At 42.2% G+C, this 20,186-nt stretch overlaps 1 protein-coding gene across 3 annotated transcripts in view; it reads left to right on the top strand.

Annotated features, from left to right (window-relative positions):
• Tenm4 (teneurin transmembrane protein 4) overlaps nucleotides 1-20,186 on the top strand; it is a 420,724-nt gene that overhangs the window by 385,437 nt on the left and 15,101 nt on the right. For all 3 annotated transcript variants that reach the window (XM_013014004.1, XM_013014006.1, XM_013014005.1), the window contains 3 exons: nucleotides 1,614-2,491; nucleotides 13,462-13,634; nucleotides 18,486-18,721. In XM_013014004.1, the coding sequence (XP_012869458.1) occupies nucleotides 1,614-2,491; nucleotides 13,462-13,634; nucleotides 18,486-18,721 (1,287 nt within the window). The remainder of the gene's footprint in view (nucleotides 1-1,613; nucleotides 2,492-13,461; nucleotides 13,635-18,485; nucleotides 18,722-20,186) is intronic.

The raw sequence follows: 20,186 nt of genomic DNA, 5'->3' as shown, positions 1-20,186 counted from the left end.
CTTTTCTGCTTGACTCAGACATATACTAGTTATTGCAAATAAGGGAAACCATGGGACCTATGTTTCTTTGGGCCTGGCTTACTTCACTTAATACAATTTTTTCCAAGTCTTTCCATTTCCTAACAAACGGGGCAATGTCATTCTTTCTGATGGAGGCATAGAATTCCATTGTGTAGATATACCACATTTTCTTGGGCCATTCATCTACTGAGGGGCATATGGGGTGGACCCATTGCAACAATGAGATGTACAAGATGCTATGTCAAAAAACGAACTTTACAACTTTGGCCAGGAGTGGGGGGAGAGGGGGAGTGTAGTCATGAAGATGGGAGGGCAGGGCAGGGATGGTAGGGGAAAAACAAAGGAGGAGGCAACAATGCTTGATAAGAAATGGACTCATTACCTTGCTTGTGTAATTGTAACCCCTCTGTACGGTATTTTCACAATAAAAACACAAAGTAACCCAACACAAGGAGCACTGGAGGCATTTAGTGAACAGAGTGACTAACTCACAAGTGTGAGGCCCTGAGTTCAGACTCCCAATATTTCCAAAAAGGAAAAAAATGGCTGTGATGAATATACTGGTAGACAGCAGTATAAGAGCTTCTTATTCAAATGTTCATACTTGTTTGAATAAACCCCACATCAGACCAAATGTTATGGGTTTGTAGAAAGGTATCATCACTCTCAGTGATGAGTATTTAGGCAATGGAGAAAATAGTCATCAGCATTCCTGATTCCCATCTAGTGTGCTACCCCTCTTGGTAAAGACATTCCATCACTTCCTATACCTCCCAGTGGGATACATGTAGCAATCTGGCCTGTACATCCACTGAGCCTGACTCAGAAGAGGCTCAGTGTGGAGCCCTGGAACTGAAGCCCTCAAGTTTCATTGCTACCTTCCAGGGAAGCCTCCTCTCAGAGATCCTAGAAACTGTCATGGAGAACAGCACTTCCTAAACTTAGTGCTCTATACAGTAAGGCCAGGGGCAAACAGTTGCGTAAATGCAGTCACAGATCAAAAGGTTTAAGAAGAGCCTGCTAGTTGAGTACCAACGTTTTCTAAAATCTTCACAGAGAATATAAATGTGGGGCCCAATTTGAGAACCAATGGTCTACAACTAAGCCAGACTATGGTTATTTTGTCTTCACATCCCTCAACACCATGTTTATTAGTCCATAAACTCAAAGACTGAGAGACAGCATCTTTCATAGATGTCTCCTATCCGCTGCTCCTAAACAATCTTTGTCAAATCTCCAGACTACTTCTACATCAGCTTCCGGTCTATGCCTGCCTACCACTTCCATAGTAGCTGTCATGGCTAAAGCACTTATCATGGATCAGGTTCTCTGCACAAGTGTCATTGTTATTTCCGGATGTGAACACAGAGGTTCAGAGAGGCAACACAAATTTCTCAAGCTCCTAAGTGGTGAAGTTAGGATCAACACCCAGGCCTATGTGATTCCAAAGTCTACCCTTGAGCCTATTCCTTCCTCTTGATGTAATTTGCTCCTTCCGATTCTGTTATCTGATGGAGTCTCTGAGGGTGTGGGGTAATTGGGGGGAGGGGTAATCTTGCCAATCATTTGAGTGTTGGTGTCTCCATTCTCAGGTTCGCCTGGAGTGGCCCACAGACTTAGCCATCAACCCTATGGACAACTCTCTCTATGTCCTCGACAACAATGTGGTCCTGCAAATCTCTGAAAACCACCAGGTACGCATTGTCGCGGGGAGACCCATGCACTGCCAGGTCCCAGGCATCGACCACTTCCTGCTGAGCAAGGTGGCCATCCATGCAACACTGGAGTCAGCCACTGCTCTGGCTGTTTCACACAATGGAGTCCTGTACATTGCTGAGACCGATGAGAAAAAGATCAACCGCATCAGGCAGGTCACCACCAGCGGGGAGATCTCGCTTGTGGCTGGCGCCCCCAGTGGCTGTGACTGCAAAAATGATGCCAACTGTGATTGTTTCTCTGGAGATGATGGCTATGCCAAGGATGCAAAGCTGAATACCCCCTCTTCCTTGGCTGTGTGTGCCGATGGAGAGCTCTACGTGGCCGATCTTGGGAATATCCGAATCCGCTTCATCCGGAAGAACAAGCCTTTTCTTAACACCCAGAACATGTATGAGCTATCATCCCCCATTGACCAGGAGCTCTACCTGTTTGATACAAGTGGCAGGCACCTGTACACACAGAGCTTGCCCACTGGAGACTATCTGTACAACTTCACCTACACAGAGGATGGTGACATCACACGCATCACAGATAACAACGGCAACATGGTAGATGTCCGCAGAGATTCTTCTGGCATGCCCCTCTGGCTGGTGGTCCCCAATGGCCAGGTATACTGGGTGACCATAGGCATCAACAGTGCGCTCAGAAGCTTGACCACACAAGGACATGAGTTGGCCATGATGACCTATCATGGTAGCTCTGGCCTTCTAGCAACCAAAAGCAATGAAAATGGATGGACCACATTTTATGAGTAAGTATCTAGATGAGACCATTGGATGATGGGTTCCATGAGATGTCTTATAGGATTAGAAATGAACCAGTGGACTGTTCTTTTTTGGATATATGTCATCTAAATTCAGGAGTTGAGAGGCAAGCTGTTACCTATAATATGTTCTGTATATTCATCTGCCAGATGATTTCTATTTATAAGGAGGAAATGTTATGGTGGAAAAGCAGGTGTATTTGGGCTTTGTTCTGAGTTCTCCCATGGACTTAATCTCTCTAGACCTCAGTTTTCACATCTTTAAAATGGACAGAGTAAACACCTGCCCAGAGTACCACAGAGACTATATAAATGAAAAGCACTTAATCAGATGCTAACATCTTCCTATAACACTCTCTAGAAATATAGCAATAGGAGAAGGAACAATACAATGTGGATGGGTTTTCCATACAATTAAAGCTCACATTTTTTTCTACTTTAACCATTTTGGATGTACTTCTAATGAAATACACAATATGCTTTCTGTCTTTGACACATTATACATATACAGACATAATGTAAACTTTCTTCATCTTTTTTGTGATGGTACTGAGGTTTGAATTCAGGGCCAGGGCCTAGCTTTTCTCTCAAGGCTGATGCTCTAACACTTGAGCCACAGCTCCACTTCCAGATTCCTTTTGGTGGTGGTAGTTAGGTAGGTGATGGTTAATTAGAGGTAAGAGTCTCACAGACTTTCCTGCCCAGGCGGGCTTCAAACTGCAATCCTCAGATATCAGCCTCTTGAGTAGTTAGGATTACAGATGTGAGCCAATGGCATATGGCAGAACCTTTTTTTTAAATGAGCCAAGGAACAACACTGATTATAAATATTAATGTGCTCTGGAGACATAAATAGCTTCCAGAGAGTGGGAGATGAGAACACAGAGCCCTTTGCTCTTTCTGCATTTAATTCATTCCTTTATCTGGGGGGTATGGTCCTACTGCCTCCTCCTCAGGATGGCGCTATTGTGTCACTGTTTTCAGGCATGGGGGTTACCTCCCTGCACTGTTTTAAGTGGTGTTATCAGAGGAGCACTTTGGCTTATTATAGTCCTCCCCAAAATGATACACATGTATCTGAAACGTTTCTCAATGAGCTATTTTAATGAAAAGGACCTTGCGACATCTCTTCTTCAATCCATGGCTTTAAAGCTTTTTTTTGAGATCATAGCAATGTTCCAGACAATGAAGACAGCTGAACATGTCACTATTAGACACGACTGAAGGAGCTGGGGGAGGAACTAGCCTTGTTGAACATGAGCTCTGGGCTAGGAACTGTGGCATATCACGAATCCTCCCAGCACCTCGAGAGGATGGGTGATATTTCTTGTTTTATTGAAATAAAAACTGAGGCTTGGAGAAGTTCATTTGACCATAGTTGTTTAGTGAAGATACCACAAAACCAGGATAGTGACCCACTGCTGCTGTCTGAGGGCAGAGCTCTCATTCTTTCTGTTCTGCTCAGCTGCCCTTCCCAGCCTCCTGCTGCGTTCATTAATCCCAAATGAAGTTAAGTCCTTGAACTCTTACATTTTTTTTTCTCAAACTAGATCAACCATCAATTTCTCAGAGTCCTAGAATACAAAGGAAAAGGATCTGTAATTGATTTGTACATACAATTCGCACCCAAAAAATAGCATTAATGTCACAGCAATTGGTACAAAGTTCACCAGCAAAATTCCTTTCTCCAAACATAGACCTTGTTAATTGCAAAGAAAAGACAAAGATCCAGGAAAACAGCAATTATCTAGATTAACTCATTGAAATGGAAATACACTAAATAATTCAATTTTCCTCATTGCCCAATGGAAATCTCTTATGCATTATTTAGCCAATACTGGGGTTTCTTTGTCAGAACAAATCTGTTCACTTAATTAGTTCCCAAGGTCCCAAAATGAATGCTTACAGGTCAGTGCCTCTGTCACTCACTCTCCACCACCTCTAAAATATAAAACCCCTCTTCTATCCAGAAAGGATCTCTCTCCCCTCCCCCTTCCTCCCCTTCTCTCTTTCCTTGATGAAGTATGCAGCCATGGTTGATGCTTTGTGAAGAAGGAAAAGTTATTTGAATTGTTTCTTATATTGCATTATGGGCTGGGAAGTAGCTCAGTGGCAAAGTGTTTGCCTAACAAGTGCAATGTCCTGGATTCAATCCCCAGTACAAAAAAAATTTTTTTTTCATTTAAAATTCAAAAGAATCTACTTTATAACAGAACTCAGAAATACTGACCCTTGCTGACCCATACCAGAAATGAAAGATAAAATTCCTGAAATCAAAAGGAAAATCTGCTTGTGAAGTAAAGGACAAGTCCTAAGCTTAATTCAGAGAAAAACTAACAATGATCTTACAGTAGATCATTCCCAAGGTGGTGGGAATGTCATCCCTCTCTTTCACCTTTGAAGGTAAGACACAGTTAGGCATAGAGATATTATGTAACAAGCTGATAATCACACATTGGGTGGTCAGCAGGGCCAGAAGACAAGTCTATATTCTTCTTTCTTTCTTTATTTGCTTTATTAAATATTTAGTTTTTAGTGTAAGGATACAGTACAAAGGGATTGCAGTTACATGAATAAGGTAATGATTACATTTCCTATCAAACATTGTTTCCTCCTTCCTCCTTTGTTTTTCCCCTGCCATTCCCTTCCCTCTCCACCTCCCCAACTCCACACCCCCTGCCCAAGTTGTAGAGTTTGTTTTCAACATAGTGTCTTGTACATCTCATTGTTACAATGGGGCAACCTGTATCCTTATTTAAGCATTTTGTTATTTCCCTTCCCCTCCCCAAATTAGAAAAAAATGTATATACAAGATGCAGAACACCAGAATCAAATACAGTGACAACAGGGGTTGTACCATGGGGGAAGAACATACAAAGAAACAAAAAAAATCACATAGTACATTATAAATACATTAAAAATAACAAGAAGAAAGATAAGATCTCTTGTGTCTCTCTCTTGGGGTTCATTTCGCTTAGCATCTGTTATATGGTCAGATGTTACAAGTCTATATTCTTCTAACTATACTAGCTATGTTTCCAATGTTCTTTGTGACTATGAATATAATATACATTAAAATAGTATTTTATAGGGATAGCCTGAGGTACAAACTTTCAATGAGATAAAATACAGAAAGCTCCATGGTAGCTGTTGTTACTATGACTTCAAGAAATACTGTGGAATACCAGTAGTTTACAGAAATGTTCCTTAAACATGGAACATTACTACCCAGGAATAGTTTATACATAAAAAAGCCAAAATAGAAGACAGAGGTTTTCATACAGGTAGGGGTTAAACAAAAGAAGCAAAATCAATTATCAGTCTGAGAAATGAAAAGTATGAACCAGGAAAGAGGTCAGGTCCCAAGAATATTCAAATGGACTAGAAAATGACTTAAGAAGAGTGTTTCTGCTCAGACCAGGAACAAAGCAAGTAATAGACATCTATTTAACTGAATGCTAGCCATATGACTCTGGAACACTGGCTGCCTTTCAGACCCAAGTCTCTACCCAACAGAAAAAAAGTTCTTATCCCCTTCCATTCTTTGACTTTCTGAGAACTGAACAACTAAATATGTGGATGGACAGCAGGGCAAAGTGGCTCTTACCTGTAATTCCAACTTCTTAGAAGGCAGAGATAGGAAAATCACCATTGAAAGCCATCCAGGCAATAAAAGCTACTTTCTTAAAAAACAGGCCAGGCCCAGGTCTGAGGCTGGTCGGGGCAAAAGCCAGAACCTATTTGAAAAACAGACTAATGACGAAAAAAGAACTGGGGGCAAGATTCAAGTAAGCCCTGAGTTCAAGCCTTCCTACTAGGAAAAACAAAACAAACCTAAATACATACTAAAATTAAAGGTATTTTCCAACAGTGATATTCCCTAGAAGGAAGTATGGTGTTATTTTATCTTTCAGTTGTTTTTAACAATAATCTGTACAGATTTCGCCGGTGAACTACTTGCTATAATGTATTTGTTCCCTTTAGCTTCAAGAGGCAGCAGGGTAGATTTAAACCCAAATGTTCTAATACAAAACAAAACCAAAAACTTAGCCCAGTCACTTGCTTGAGGCATGAACTATTACTGAGACAAGGTTTAAGTTGGCTTTATTTATCCTTTTAACAGATTAAATAATAAATCAAGCATAAGCATCACACACTTCAGAGCAGATTGGCTTAAAAAGTTCACATGCGTGGGGAGCCAAGGTGTTTTTACTTCCCTCAACCCCTAGGTCAGCTGGTAAAACACTCCAAGGATCTGCAAAGCAGGCCTTGGCTCCAGGGAGAGACTATCAGTGCTTGCAGATGTGGTTCTTGGTCACGTAGCATTTAGTTGCTAAGAAAATGGCCTGATGGCATAAAGCTGATTTCAAAATTGACTTACTAGGAGGCAGGAGCACCCAGCTTCTCTAGTTTTTTGGGTTGTTTGTTTTTTTTTTGATAGTACAAAGATTTTGAATTCAAGACCTGATGCTTCCTGCCTGCCCTTTTTTGCTTTAGTTATTCAGCTAGACTCTCTAGTATTTTGGTTTTGGGAAGGGGATTATTTTGGTAGCACTGAGGCATGGCTCTAGTTGCACTGATTATTTTTGTTTTGTTTTGTGCCGCTCCTGGGGCTTGAACTCAGTTATTCTTGAACTGAGTTATTCTGTAAAGGCTATCACTCCACCATTTACCACAACTCCATTACTGGCTTTTTAGTGGTTAATTGAAGATAAGAGTCTCATGAGCTTTCTTTCCTGCGCAGGTTGGCTTTGAACCATGATCCTCAGATCTGTCTCCTGAGGAACTAGGATTATAGCCATGAGCCATGCATTGGTTATTTTTGAGCCAATGTCTTGTAAATTTTTCTGCCTAGGCTGTCCTGGAACTATAATTCTACCAATCTCAACCTTCCACAGTGCCCAGCTATCAGTTGAGAAAGGGTCGCACAAACCTTTCTGCCCACACTAGCCTGGAACCATGATCTTCCCAATAACAGCCTCTCAAGGAACTAGGATTTCAGGTATGAGCCACAGGTTCAGACTTGTCAAGCCAGTTTCTTCCCCTAAACACAAGAAACTGCTGGAGGAGCCTAAAGTCTTCAGTGCTCTATGGTTAACCTTAGAAACAGAAAATGTGTGTGCCAGCCTAAACCCAAACTACAGTGACTTCTACCATCTCACTGAAGTCCTAGCAGGAGGAAAGTCATGGCCATTCCCATGATGTGTGCTACCCAGGGTGTTACATTTTCAAGTGAATGTACAAAAGGGCAAAAAGCAAACATAGAAAGTAAAAAAAAAAAGCACACATCAGAACCATATTCAGATATGACACAGATGTCGAAACCACCTTTCAGGGAGTTTTAAATAACTGTAATTATATTAAAAGCTCTAATGGAAAAGGTGAACACTGTGTAAGATCAGATGGATAATTTCAGCAAAGAGATGGGAATGATAAAGAATCAAGTAGAAATGCTGGAAATGAGAGACATGGTTATAGAGATAAACAGTGCCTTCGATGGGCCTGTGGCTTCTGATAATACAGTAGGACACAGCTGAGGAAAACAGAGAGATCAGAAGACATTCCCCAAACTAAAATACAAAGAGAAAATAAGAACAAGTGCAGCATAAGGTATTCAAGAGCTGGGGGACAGCCAGTGACTCACCCCTGTAATCCTAGCCACTCAGAAGGCTGAAATCTGAAGGATCATGGTTTGAAGGCTTCCCAGACAGAAAAATTGTCAAGACTCTATCTCCATAATAACCAGCATAAAACAATACTGGGGGTGTGGTTCAAGTAATGGAATGCCAGTCATGAATAAGCAAAGGTACCTGAATGGGGAGGGAAAAACTTGGGGACAATATCAAGTGATCTGATGTGCTTATAACTGGCATTCTGTAAGAAGAGAGAAAAATCAGGCAAAATAAGTGTTGAAGAAATAATGACCAATGATTATTTATCATTAATAACGGTCCCCAGATCCAAAAAGCTCAAAAAACAAACATCAAGCAGAAGGAACGCACATTTCCTGGCATATCATTTTTGAACTATTGAATGCAAAGAAAAAGAAGTAGTCCAAAAAAGGGAGGGGGAGGGGAGTGATATATTATGAGGAACAAAGAATTACAAATAGACTTCTTATCAGAAACCATGCAAGATAGACCACAGAAGAACAGAAAGAGAAAAGAAAAGAAAAAGTTATTTACTCAAATATGATACTCAACAAAAATATATCCATCAGGTGAAGATATTTTAGAGGTAAAGCAGAACTAAGAGGAATGATGATGGACATGGGATCATCCAAGCACTAAAGACAGTGACCAGCCTCAGCCATTACCAATCCTCAGGCTGGATGAGGTAGATTAGGACATGGTTACTGAAACACTTGGAAGAAGTCATGATCATGATAGATACAGCTGCCTTTGGGAGCGTGGCACTGAAGCCTGAGTGAAGAAACACTTGTCCTGACCTCCATTTTCTTGTCGGTGTCTATGGAGCAAGCCAAAACTGATGCCTAGCAATGCATGCTGCAGAGATAGGGCAACTTTTCAGGAGGGCTTCTGGGGAGGAAACCGAATAGCTAGCCAGCACAAAGCCTGTTTCTGACACATTTGACTTCAGGGACAGAAGCAAGGATTCAATTTCAGACTCACCTGAATCCTAAGCACTCTTCCTCCAGTATAGATCTTATTTTCATCCTGAAGCCTAGAGTTCATAGCTGGGTCTATCTTATGGCAAGTTGGCAGCAAGCACAGGAGTGTGTGTGTGTGTGTGTGTGTGTGTGTGTGTGTGTGTGTGTGTGTGTGTGTGTGTGTGTGTGTGTATGTCCTGGGCCTTGAACTCAGGGCCTGAGTGCTGTCCTCTGCCTAGGATAGCACTTTCACACCTGTGCCACAGTTACATTTCTGGCTTTTTGGTGATTAGAGACAAGAGTCTCCTGGACTTTGCTGCCCAGGTTGGCTTTGAACCATAGTCCTGAACACTATGCCTGGCTTAAGTACAGGTGCTGACTACAGAGACCAGAAAGTGCTCCGGCTCTGACAGTGTTTTAGACTGGTCAGTGATAGGTTGATGCCACCCATCACACTGACCCAGGGCCAAGGGAACTCTTGGTGTGCACAGCTTTGAAGTCTTCTTATCCACAGATGATACTGAGGCCAGCTCCTAGTTGGTGATGGTGTCCTTTGGAGCAATCACAGTCATAAAAATAGAATCTTTATTTTCCAAGCCCAAAGTCAAGATCCACAAAAGTTTAGCATCAGAGAGGCCATTCTGACATTTTCCTCACTAGCTACACAGAGTGAGTGGCTTGGGATGCAGTAGCAAGTGTGAGGAAGAAAACCTCCCCATGTGGGAAGGTACCCTTTAGCCGTTCTCTTCCAAGAGCCAAGTTCACAGCAACCAGATGAATCTTTTATGTGTTTTTTCTTTCACTCTGCTCCAAAGATGCTTGGCAAAAGCAGAATGAAGAGAAGTCAGTGGAAGGAAATAATGGAAAGCCAATCATCTGGCCGTCTCTATCCTCCCCCGCAATGCGGGCTTGGCAGCGCTACAAAGTCAACTTCAGCCATAGCCAGGCAGAGCGTCTTGGAGAGAAACTGTCAGTCTTCTTGACCCACTAGAGACTTCTGAACACAGCTTTTCCTTTAACACAGGGATGACTACAAAGGTCTTGATTTAAAACAGCATCATTTTCTTTTAGTGGAGATCCGGATGAAAGAAAACATTCTTTTTGTTATGTTATTTAAAAATGTTAATGGCTATACTTTAGTTGTACAAGGGGGAATTTCATTGTGACATTTCCAAACATACATACAAAGTATCCAGTCAACCTCACCTCCTCTATCAGTCACTTTCATACCCCACTTCTAAAACAAGTCCGATAGCTGTCATTGTTGTATCTCTTATATGTAAAGAAACTACTCTGACCATATTCATCCTCATTCACGTTCTCTGTTCACCCTCTCCTCCGGCTGACACTGCCCCTGCCCCAGCAAAGCCTTCTTTACTTCCCTGTCATTGGTTATTTTTTAGTGAGTACTAATTGCACAAGGGGTTCTATGTGGTATTTCAGACATGCATATATTTTTTGAATCACAATAATTCTACTGCTTGTCTTTCTCCACCTCCTATTCCCTTTGATCAACAGCTCCACTGAGATGCCTTATGTCATCATACATAGTTGCAATGTATTTTGAAACTATTCACCCTCAAGCACACATTCTTTTAGCTTAGACAGATCTTGATTTTGAGTGTGTATATATATATATATATATATATATATATTCTTCTACTAGTACATGATTTTAGACAAGATGCCTAGTCTTTTTGAGGCTCATTATCAGCATTTGCAAAGTGATAGTAATATTCTCTGCCCCAAAAGATAATTATGAATATGATGTTTGGTGCTTAAAGGGTGCTTAGTGAATATTAGTGAGCTTTTCTTTCCTCGTCTAGAGTTAGGGAGGGTAAAGCAAATGAAAATCTTGGTTGCTCTCTATCATCTCAAAATACATATTTACTTACATATTCATTCATTCAGTGAACATTATTGAGTACCTTCTACATGGTGGTTACTCCTCTAGACACTGAGAATATCAACAAGGTCCCTGTCCTCATGGAGGTTAGTTTACTAAATAAGAAGAGACAGACAACAGATAAACAAACAAGATAGTAGGTATAATGAAAAGAATTGAGTAAAATAATGGGATAGAAATGAGATCTGCCAACTTTAGAAATAGGTGGTCAGGGAAGGCCTCCCTGAAGTGATAGCCTTGGAAATGAAGTATGAACACTGAAAGGAACTGGCCATGCCGGCACTAGAGGGAAGAGATTTCCCTGCAAAGGGTTCTTTTGTGTTCAATCCTAAGCATAGATTGATCATGGCATGTGTGGGGAACAGATGCAGGTACAGTGAATCCCAGAAAGTACAGAGACAATAGTGAAGAAGTTAGAAAGTCAGGAAGAAGTCAGGTCACTCACTCAGCTAACCTTCATTCACCTGATTAAACATCTCTTAAATACCTGGTGATCTAAGTTCTGGACATAAAGCAGTGACCAGTTAAACTCTTTTGCCTGAGGGAATTGGCAGTCCACTGAGGACAGTCCCCTAGGATCCCAAGAGCCCAGCTGGGAAGTTCACATTCATTGTAAATACATCATCTCCCTTTTGGAGATCTACCTGGGAAGTGTTATTTTTCGTCATTTAGAAGAGGTTGTGCTGTGGAACCTGAAATACTCTCATTGAAGGTTAGGAGGAAAACAGAACTGAGTGCTGTTCTCAGGAGCCCTTTGCCAGCAAGTGTAGAGTCAGGATTCAAAGCTTAGACCATGTGGCTCTAAAGACCTTCCCCTTCTAAAGACCTATCATTCCTTCCATTTCTCACAGCGAGAAAGCATGCCAGTGCTATGTGCACGTCTATAATTAAGGTTATCACAACAATCATAACTAAATCAATGTCCCAATGTCACCGGCCATGAGATTGGGCTTGATGTAGTCACTTGAGTCTAGAAAGTGTAGATACATGCTCCCTGCAGGTCTCTACACCCTGTTGGAGCAGTTCTCAGCACAACAGAAAGTTCTGTGCAAAGGTGACCCGGGGGGCAGAGGCACTCAGGGCCCAGAGTTAGAAGGAACGCGATGGATCATCACAGGTACTGATCAAGCCGAACAGAGACCTAGGGGCATTTCTCAAGCTCTAGAAGATTCTAAAAAGAATGAATAGATGACAAAATTTTTATGAGATTGGTTGTTCTATTTGATGTTCATTTAATTAAGACATTCAGTCTTTCTAATGGAAAATGTGAGAAATAGAAATTACTGGTTTGGGTCCATCTAGTATAAAATGAAAACCGAATCTGGAAGGCACGGGGCCATTTCTTTATATTTTCTTCAGGCTCAACTTAATTATGCATTATAGGCTACCTTTGATAATAATTACAATTGTCTGCCTTGATACAAAGCCTCTTGCTGTCTTGGAGACTAACACTCTGGGGAAATACCTCCGGAGATTGTTAAAGTATCATTTAGGGAAAGCAGTTGCTTCTGCATTTGTGCATTCAACAGACACTCTTGCCCAGCTCTGTATACCTTCTGTCTGCAGAAGGTAGCGTGTGAATCAATCATGACCTCTCCTCTCCTACAGAATAGAAAAAAGGCCTTGCACACTCAACCTTGCATTCATTAATTTCTGAAGTCATTTATTTATTTCCTCCCCCTCCCCCCCAGTCCTGGGGTTTGAATTCAGGGCCTGGGCATTGTCTCTGAGGTTTTTTTTGTTCAAGGTTAGTGTTCTACTATTTGAGTTACACCTCCACTTCTGGCTTTCTGGTGGTTAATTGGAGATAAGAGGCTTGTGGACTTTCCTACCTATGCTGCTTTTGAACCACAGTCCTCAGATTGCAGCCTACTGAGTATCTAGAATTATAGACATGAGCCACCAATTCATTTCCTTCCTGTCTTTTTCTATGCCAATCCCAATGCTGAGAGCCATACCCAACCCCATTCCCCCCCACCCCTCCACCCCGACCCCCATCCCCCGAAAAACACAGTGCTGGCCGAGGCCAGAATCCAAGTGATGTGACTCCAGATTTGCAACCTGGTGCTCTGACTCCACAGATTTGTCCTGACCTGGGGTACTCTGTGTGCAGAGACACAGTATCACAATTCAGGAGAAGCATTCTAGAATAAAGCAAGGACTTCCCCCAGAATCTTCACAGGCTCCTGGACAAGACAAGGCACAATTATCCTCACCACTGTGTGGATTAGACAGGGAAGACCCAGAAAGGTAAATTGTTTCTCTGTAGCTGGATATCAGTAGGTAGAGGTCAGATCCAGAGAACTATATGCCAAGCCCCAAGCAAGGATCTAGGCGAGTCAGGGCCATCTAACCTCAAAGAGAAACTGAGTTTGCAAAACTGTGGCATGAGATAGAACATGCCAGTATTTCTGGGACTCAGTGCCATCCCTTGGTTTCCAGGTATGACAGCTTTGGCCGCCTGACGAATGTGACCTTCCCTACTGGACAAGTGAGCAGTTTCCGAAGTGACACAGACAGCTCAGTGCATGTCCAGGTAGAGACCTCCAGCAAGGATGATGTCACCATAACCACCAACCTGTCTGCCTCTGGTGCCTTCTACACATTGCTCCAAGGTAAGCCAGGTGGGATCCTGGGGATCTTGAGACACACAGGTGGGAAAGGGTACTATCCTTTGGAAACAAGCTACTACAGGGGCTACCCAAGAGCAGGAAAGAATTACTGACTGATTTCTCCCTGTATTGCCACCTAATTTGCAAAACACATGAGCCAAAGCCTTATAAATTCTCTCAGAAGCTTCAGCATAATATTTCATTGGCCCACCCCATTATCATCAGAACAAAGGGGAGAGAATCCATTAGCTGCTAAATCCAGGTGACCTCACCATTCTGCTGTTCTAATGACTCCCAGATTAAAAGACTTCCCGGCTCACACTGGTGCAGGTGAGGACAAAGGACAAGAATAATTACACCTAATTATGAAAAGGATTTGGTCATAGAAAATCCCTTCCCTAAGCCCATATGAAATTTGTTCCTCTGTCAGGATTCCACAGAAAAGAGACCCTTCTCTGCACCCATCAAGTCATCCCTACTACAGGCTGGGTTTTAGCTTCTGGTAAATAAATCACTGATGAAATCACACTGTGACTTGTGTGCCTCAAGTGTGCTCATGGAATGTGAAGACCTAGGGTAGAACTTTAGCTTCATTGGATTTAATATGCATGAAAGGAAAGCACCCATCACTGTTAGACCTGCCCAACCTTTTCCTACCATCCAGTGACTCTCTGACCTCCTGTAAGCTGTGACACCAAGTAATAAAAGGAGCTCTAGGTCAGAGCAAGAGAACAAGGCCCTACTGGCACAAAGAAAAATAATTCTAGCTAGACACTGGTGGCCCATGCCTACAATACTAGCTACTCAGAAGGCTGAGAACTGAGGATCACAGTTTGAAGCCAACCTATGCAAAAAAATTCATGAGACTCTTATCTCGAATTAACTAGCAAAAAGCCAGAAGTAGACCTGTTGGTTAAGTGGTAGAATGTCACCCTTGAGCGAAAAAGCTAAGGGACAGCACCCAGGCCCTGAATTCAAACTCTAGTACAAGAAGAGAAAAATACAACAACCACCAAAACAGAAATCCTTTATTCATCTACTCCATACTGATAAACCTGCTTTGAGTATTCTTCTCAAAGGTCAATGTTGCCTTTTTTTATATTTGGATAACTTTTTCAATTCAAAAGTGCCACACTCCTTAATTTGAAAATGTACCACCAATGTAATCATTAAGATTTTTCAGGCCGAAGGGGAAGAGATCACATTGTTCAAAATGCATATACAGATTGTAAGGCACATTCTACTTTAGGAGAAATTGAGATAAGAAAAGGAAAAGCACATCTGGAATTTAGGAAACCTGATACCTGTCTTCCCCCTTTGATACCTGGGCCAGTCTGCTTGTCTTTCTGTCTACTGGGCTTAGATGTCCCAACCCAGAAGCATCTCAGTAGAGTCTGTGAAAAGCTCTTTAGGTTTCCTCTTAAGTCTGAGCAATGGGAGGTACTAAGAAGTAGCTACTAATGAGCAACGGCCTTGGGAAGTCACAACACAAGTGAAATGGGAGCAGGTAAGACAGGCCTTTTGCAGGTACCGGTCCATCCAAAGTCAACAGTAATGGACAGAGTTGGATTCAGCGAGGAGCAGCTTTAAAAGATAAATTGATGCAGCCTTTTTTGCTCTTCAAAGGAAGTAAAACACAGATTGCCAGCGAATAATACATAGTGGCATTGAGGCAGACTTCAATGTGCGTATGAGGGAGGAAATGTGGGAAAATGAAGGGGGGAAGGAAGGGAAGGCAGCCGATTTGCCATCATTCAAGCAAGAAAAACTCCGTGACGACTTTCCCTGAAAACTGCATCCTTACCTAGACAGATACCAGAAGATATCTAGTTTAATCCAGACAGTATTTAGTGAGCACTTACAATCACTTACTTACAATTACAATATAATGATATGTTAGCATGTTTTGAATTCTTACTAGCTACAAAGTATATATTTAAGAGTGCAAAGTAGGCACTGAGCTCATGGCTTGCACTTGTTAGGCAAGTGCTCTGCCATTTGGACTATGCCACCCATTTCTTTCCGTAATGGTTATTTTCAAGGTAGGGTCTTGCTGAATGCCTGTACAGCCTGGATGATGATCTTCCTGCTTGTGCTTTCTCCTGTTGCTGAAGGTGACAGACCACTGTACCTAGCCCTAGTTACAAAGCATATTTTTTAGCATATTCACAGTCCTGTTTAATCCTCACAACAAAAGTATGAGCTCCTCATTCTTAATATCTCAATTTCCCAAATGGGAAACATTGAAAAGCTTAGCAGCTTGCCCCAAGTCACATACCTAAATGGATATAGGAATCCAGACAAGCAGGCTCAGAACTCAATCTCTTGATCATTAATCTGAAGGTAATGAAGACCATGAACAAAAATAGAACAGCTCATTGTTGGAGACAGAGAAGAGACAATAAGAAATACAGGTGATGGAGACTAGCCCTGCACCAGGCACACGTATCTAGCCAGCATTACCTAACAACTGTCTGCCAGATACTTGCTCTCAGTTCTTCACATTCATCACCTTACTTTCTCCTCAGAGAACCCCTGTGAGGCAAAGACACAGATATTATCTCAATGTACATTGAAGCAACAGAGGCAATCCAGGCTGTGAATGTGGCCAACATCTTACAATAAAACAGGGATGAAGCCCACACACTTAATCTCTGTGCAGCGGTACCTCTCCCAGTAAGCACTGAGGCATTAAAGGATATGTTCATTGACAAAATGATGACCCCACCATCCCCAGCTGCCCGCCCCTGATGAGGCCCACAGATAGCTGAGGGGAGGCATTGGTTTTGACAAAAACCAGGCTTCTGGGAAGGGATGACATTTGAGCAGAGCCCTGAAGAAAAGACTTGGATAAGCGTCTATGATAAACAGATAGAATCTGGAAACAGACACAAGGAAGGGCAAAAGAAGGAGAGTCCAGCACAAGCCCAGAGACACTGTTACCATGCTCAGAAGAGCGTTCCCTGTGCAGATGAATTGTACTTGTTTCTCCAGAAATTTCTTTTAGCTTGCAGCCCAAATTAAACTAATCAGGAAGTGGAGGTATGACTCAAGTCGCAGAATGCTAGCCTTAGCCAAAAAAGAAGGCCCACCAAGAGAGAACGAGGCCCTCAAACAGTATATTTCCTTTTAAAGACAAAATCAACAAAATAAATGAAAAGAGACGGATGAAATCAAGGGAAGGAGAATAGACAAATGAAGAGAAGAGAAAAAGGGGGGAGAATGCGTTCAAAATTCAGTGTATAGAATGGGAGTCCAAGGAAACCATAACCAATCAACTAAGTGATTTGAGAATAAACACTGAACAACAAATTAAGGAAGTAAAGAAGTTCATCCAAGATCTAAAACAAAGCTCCAACAAAATTCAGTGTATATCCTACAAAATTAAGGAAAGTGAGGGAAGGGGTATGTTGGGAAGGATGGTGAGAATGTTATAAGAAGTGACATTGATCAAAATGTATTATACTCATAAAGTGCTTTGTTGAATGCCAAGTCCTGTGTACAACTACTTAAAGATAATGAAAATATTTTTAAAGAAAATTTTAAAGGCCAGGCACCAGTGGCTTATGCCTGTAATCCTAGCTACTCAGGAGGCTAAGATCTGAGGATCACAGTTCAAAACCAGCCCAAGCAGAAAAGTCCCAGTGAGACTCTTACCTCCAATTAACTACTCAAAAACCACAAGTGGCACTGTGGCTCCAAGTAGTAGAGGGCTAGCCTTGAGCTAGAGAGCTCAGGGACAGTACCTAGACCCTGAATTCAAACTCCATAACCAACAACAACAACAACAAAAGTTGTGTGTGTGTGTGTGTGTGTGTGTGTATGTGTAAAGAGCATGAGGCCTTGAGTTCAAGTCCTAGTACTGGCACCAAAAAAATTTTAATCAGGCTTATATTTTCAAATCAGATCTATTTTTAAGCCATTGTCATATTTATGATCATGACTTGAAATGTATATATGTGTATGAGCATTCTATAACTAAAGTATTTAGAGTTTGGGGATATTTTTGTTTTATGTTTTGTTTTGTTTTGTTTCTGTCAGTTGTAAGGCTTGAACTCAGAGCCTGGGAGCTGCCCTTTAGCTTTTTTGCTCAAGGCTAGCACTCTACCATTTTGAGCCGCAGTACCACTTCCAGTTTCTTGATAATTAGTTACAGATAAGAGTTTTATACACATTGCTGCCCAGGCTGGCTTTAAACCATGATCCTCAAACCTCAGCCTCCTGAGTAGCCTTAAGAATGTCCTACACTTTGCTCTAATTTTTGTACTCTTAGGAAACTACTTTGATTAGTCTGAAATGAAGATGTTGATTTAGTCAGAGAAAAATTTTAGGTGAAATATAATTGACCTATCCTACTTTGGGAGGTAGAAGCTAGTTTAAACTCTGCTTTCTTCTTCACAACTGGAGCTCTACCACTTGAGCTATGCCTCTAGCCAGGATTTTTGCTGGCTGCTTACAAATGGAGTCTCATCCTGCCCTAGCTGTCTTTGAACCATGATCTTCAGATCTTAGCCTCCTGAGTAGCTAGGATTACAGGCTTGAACCACTTAGCACCCAACAAAATGTATATTTTTAAACGTACAACTTTTAGTATATTTGCAAAGTTATATTCCCATCAGAATTATCTAATCAGTGATCAGGAAACATCCTAAAATCTACAAATCTGTATAATATTTCCAGTGTTTTACTTTGAGTATTGGGATTATAGATAATCTCCTCTATGTATTTGCTTAAGTTTTTCTCTGTGCTAACGTATTAGATGACTTCCATAGATAGAGGAAACATATTTTTTTTAAAATCTCCACTCTATCCTCCAGCCTCATTCTTTCTGGGAACCTGTGTTCTCTCCTTCAGACCAAGTCCGGAACAGCTACTACATTGGAGCTGATGGCTCCTTGCGGCTGCTGCTAGCCAATGGCATGGAAGTGGCACTGCAGACTGAGCCACACCTGCTGGCCGGCACTGTCAATCCCACTGTGGGCAAGAGGAATGTCACACTGCCCATTGACAATGGCCTCAACCTCGTGGAGTGGAGACAGCGCAAAGAGCAGGCTCGAGGCCAGGTCACCGTCTTCGGGCGGCGGCTGCGGGTGAGCAGGGCCTTGGAGATGGTGGCACCCACAAGGCAGGGAGAGGGTTGGTGGGGAGACAGCGAGGGGAATTGGGAAGGAGAAGCTGGGTTCTAGTCTGGAAACTCTCCTTGGGACCTCAGTGTCCTTGTCTGTAAAAGGTAGGGACTAAGCCAGGGAACTCCCTGTAATGAGAAATTGTTTTCTATCCTTCCAGTTTGACTTATAGAAAGATGACTGGCCTGGGATTAGGTCTGAGTTGAATTTTCAGTTTATATTACTCCCTGAGTAAACTTGATTGAGTCATTACCGTAGAGCCTCGGTTGCATTCTCCATAAAATGCAGAAGATAAAACCAATTTTACAGGTCGCTAAAGGTTCGGAAGTAATATATAAGGCATCTCATACAGAGTCTGGCATGTAATAAGTTGGTGATCGGGGCTGGAGATAAAGTTAAATAAATGCCTAGCATACCAAAAGCCTAGGTTTGATCCCAGCATTAAAATAAAACAAAATAGCCAGGCACTGGCGGCTCACACCTGAAATCCTAGCTACTCAGGAGGCTGAGATCTGAAGATCGTGGTTCAAACCAGCCTGGGCAGGAAAGGCCATAAGACTTTTATCTCCAATAAACCACTCAGAAAACCGGAAGTGGTGTGGTATCTCAAGAGGTGGAGTGCTAACCTTGAGCTGAAGAGCTGAGGGACAGTAGCCAGGCCCAGAGTTCAAGCCCCATGTCCGACAAAAATAAAAGAAAATAAAAATAAAAGAAGACATCAGTAATAGCTATGCTTGTTGTTATTACTTATGGTGCTGGTGACTGTTATTACTATGGCTAGTATGTCCCAAATTTCATTTTAGCTCTTTGGAACCTAAGCCACATTTTCTACTCTTTCCAGATAGAGTAATCCTTCCTAAACGATAAAAATGGCCAGGCATGGAAGCACATGCCTATAATCCTAGCACTCAGAAGGTGGAGATAAGAGGAATCTTGTGTTTGAATCCAGCTTTGGGTAGATACATGAAATCTTATATAAATAAGAAAGAAAGAGAGAAGAGCGAAAGCAGGAAGGGAAGGAAGGAAAGAGGGAAAGAAGAAGGGAGGGTGAGAGGAGGGAGGGAGGAGGGAAGGAAGGAAAGAAGGGAGGGAGGGAGGGAGGGAAGGAAGGACAGAGGGAGGGAAGGAGGGAGGGAGGGAGGGAGGGAGGGAGAATCTCACTATAGTTATCATATGAGGGGATTGGCCTGGGCTCTGGCATTCTTTTCATATGGATGTCTTACATCAGGTCTTCTCTGTTTCCCTCCCATGTTTTTTGTGGGACGTGGCCTTATCCCCAGGTCTCACTGCCAACTAGCCTTTTCCCCCACTTCACAAAGCAAGCAGGCAGACAGAGGGAAAGTTGGGGAGCTAGACCTGGCTTTCTGCCCAGCACCTTGCAGGCCTCAGGTTTGCATTACCATAGAATTGAGCTAGATGTTCCCAATAT

This window comes from Dipodomys ordii, unplaced genomic scaffold (genome assembly GCF_000151885.1).
Source record: "Dipodomys ordii isolate 6190 unplaced genomic scaffold, Dord_2.0 Scaffold22, whole genome shotgun sequence".
Lineage (NCBI taxonomy): Eukaryota > Metazoa > Chordata > Mammalia > Rodentia > Heteromyidae > Dipodomys > Dipodomys ordii.
This window is presented reverse-complemented; position numbering and strand designations above follow the sequence as displayed.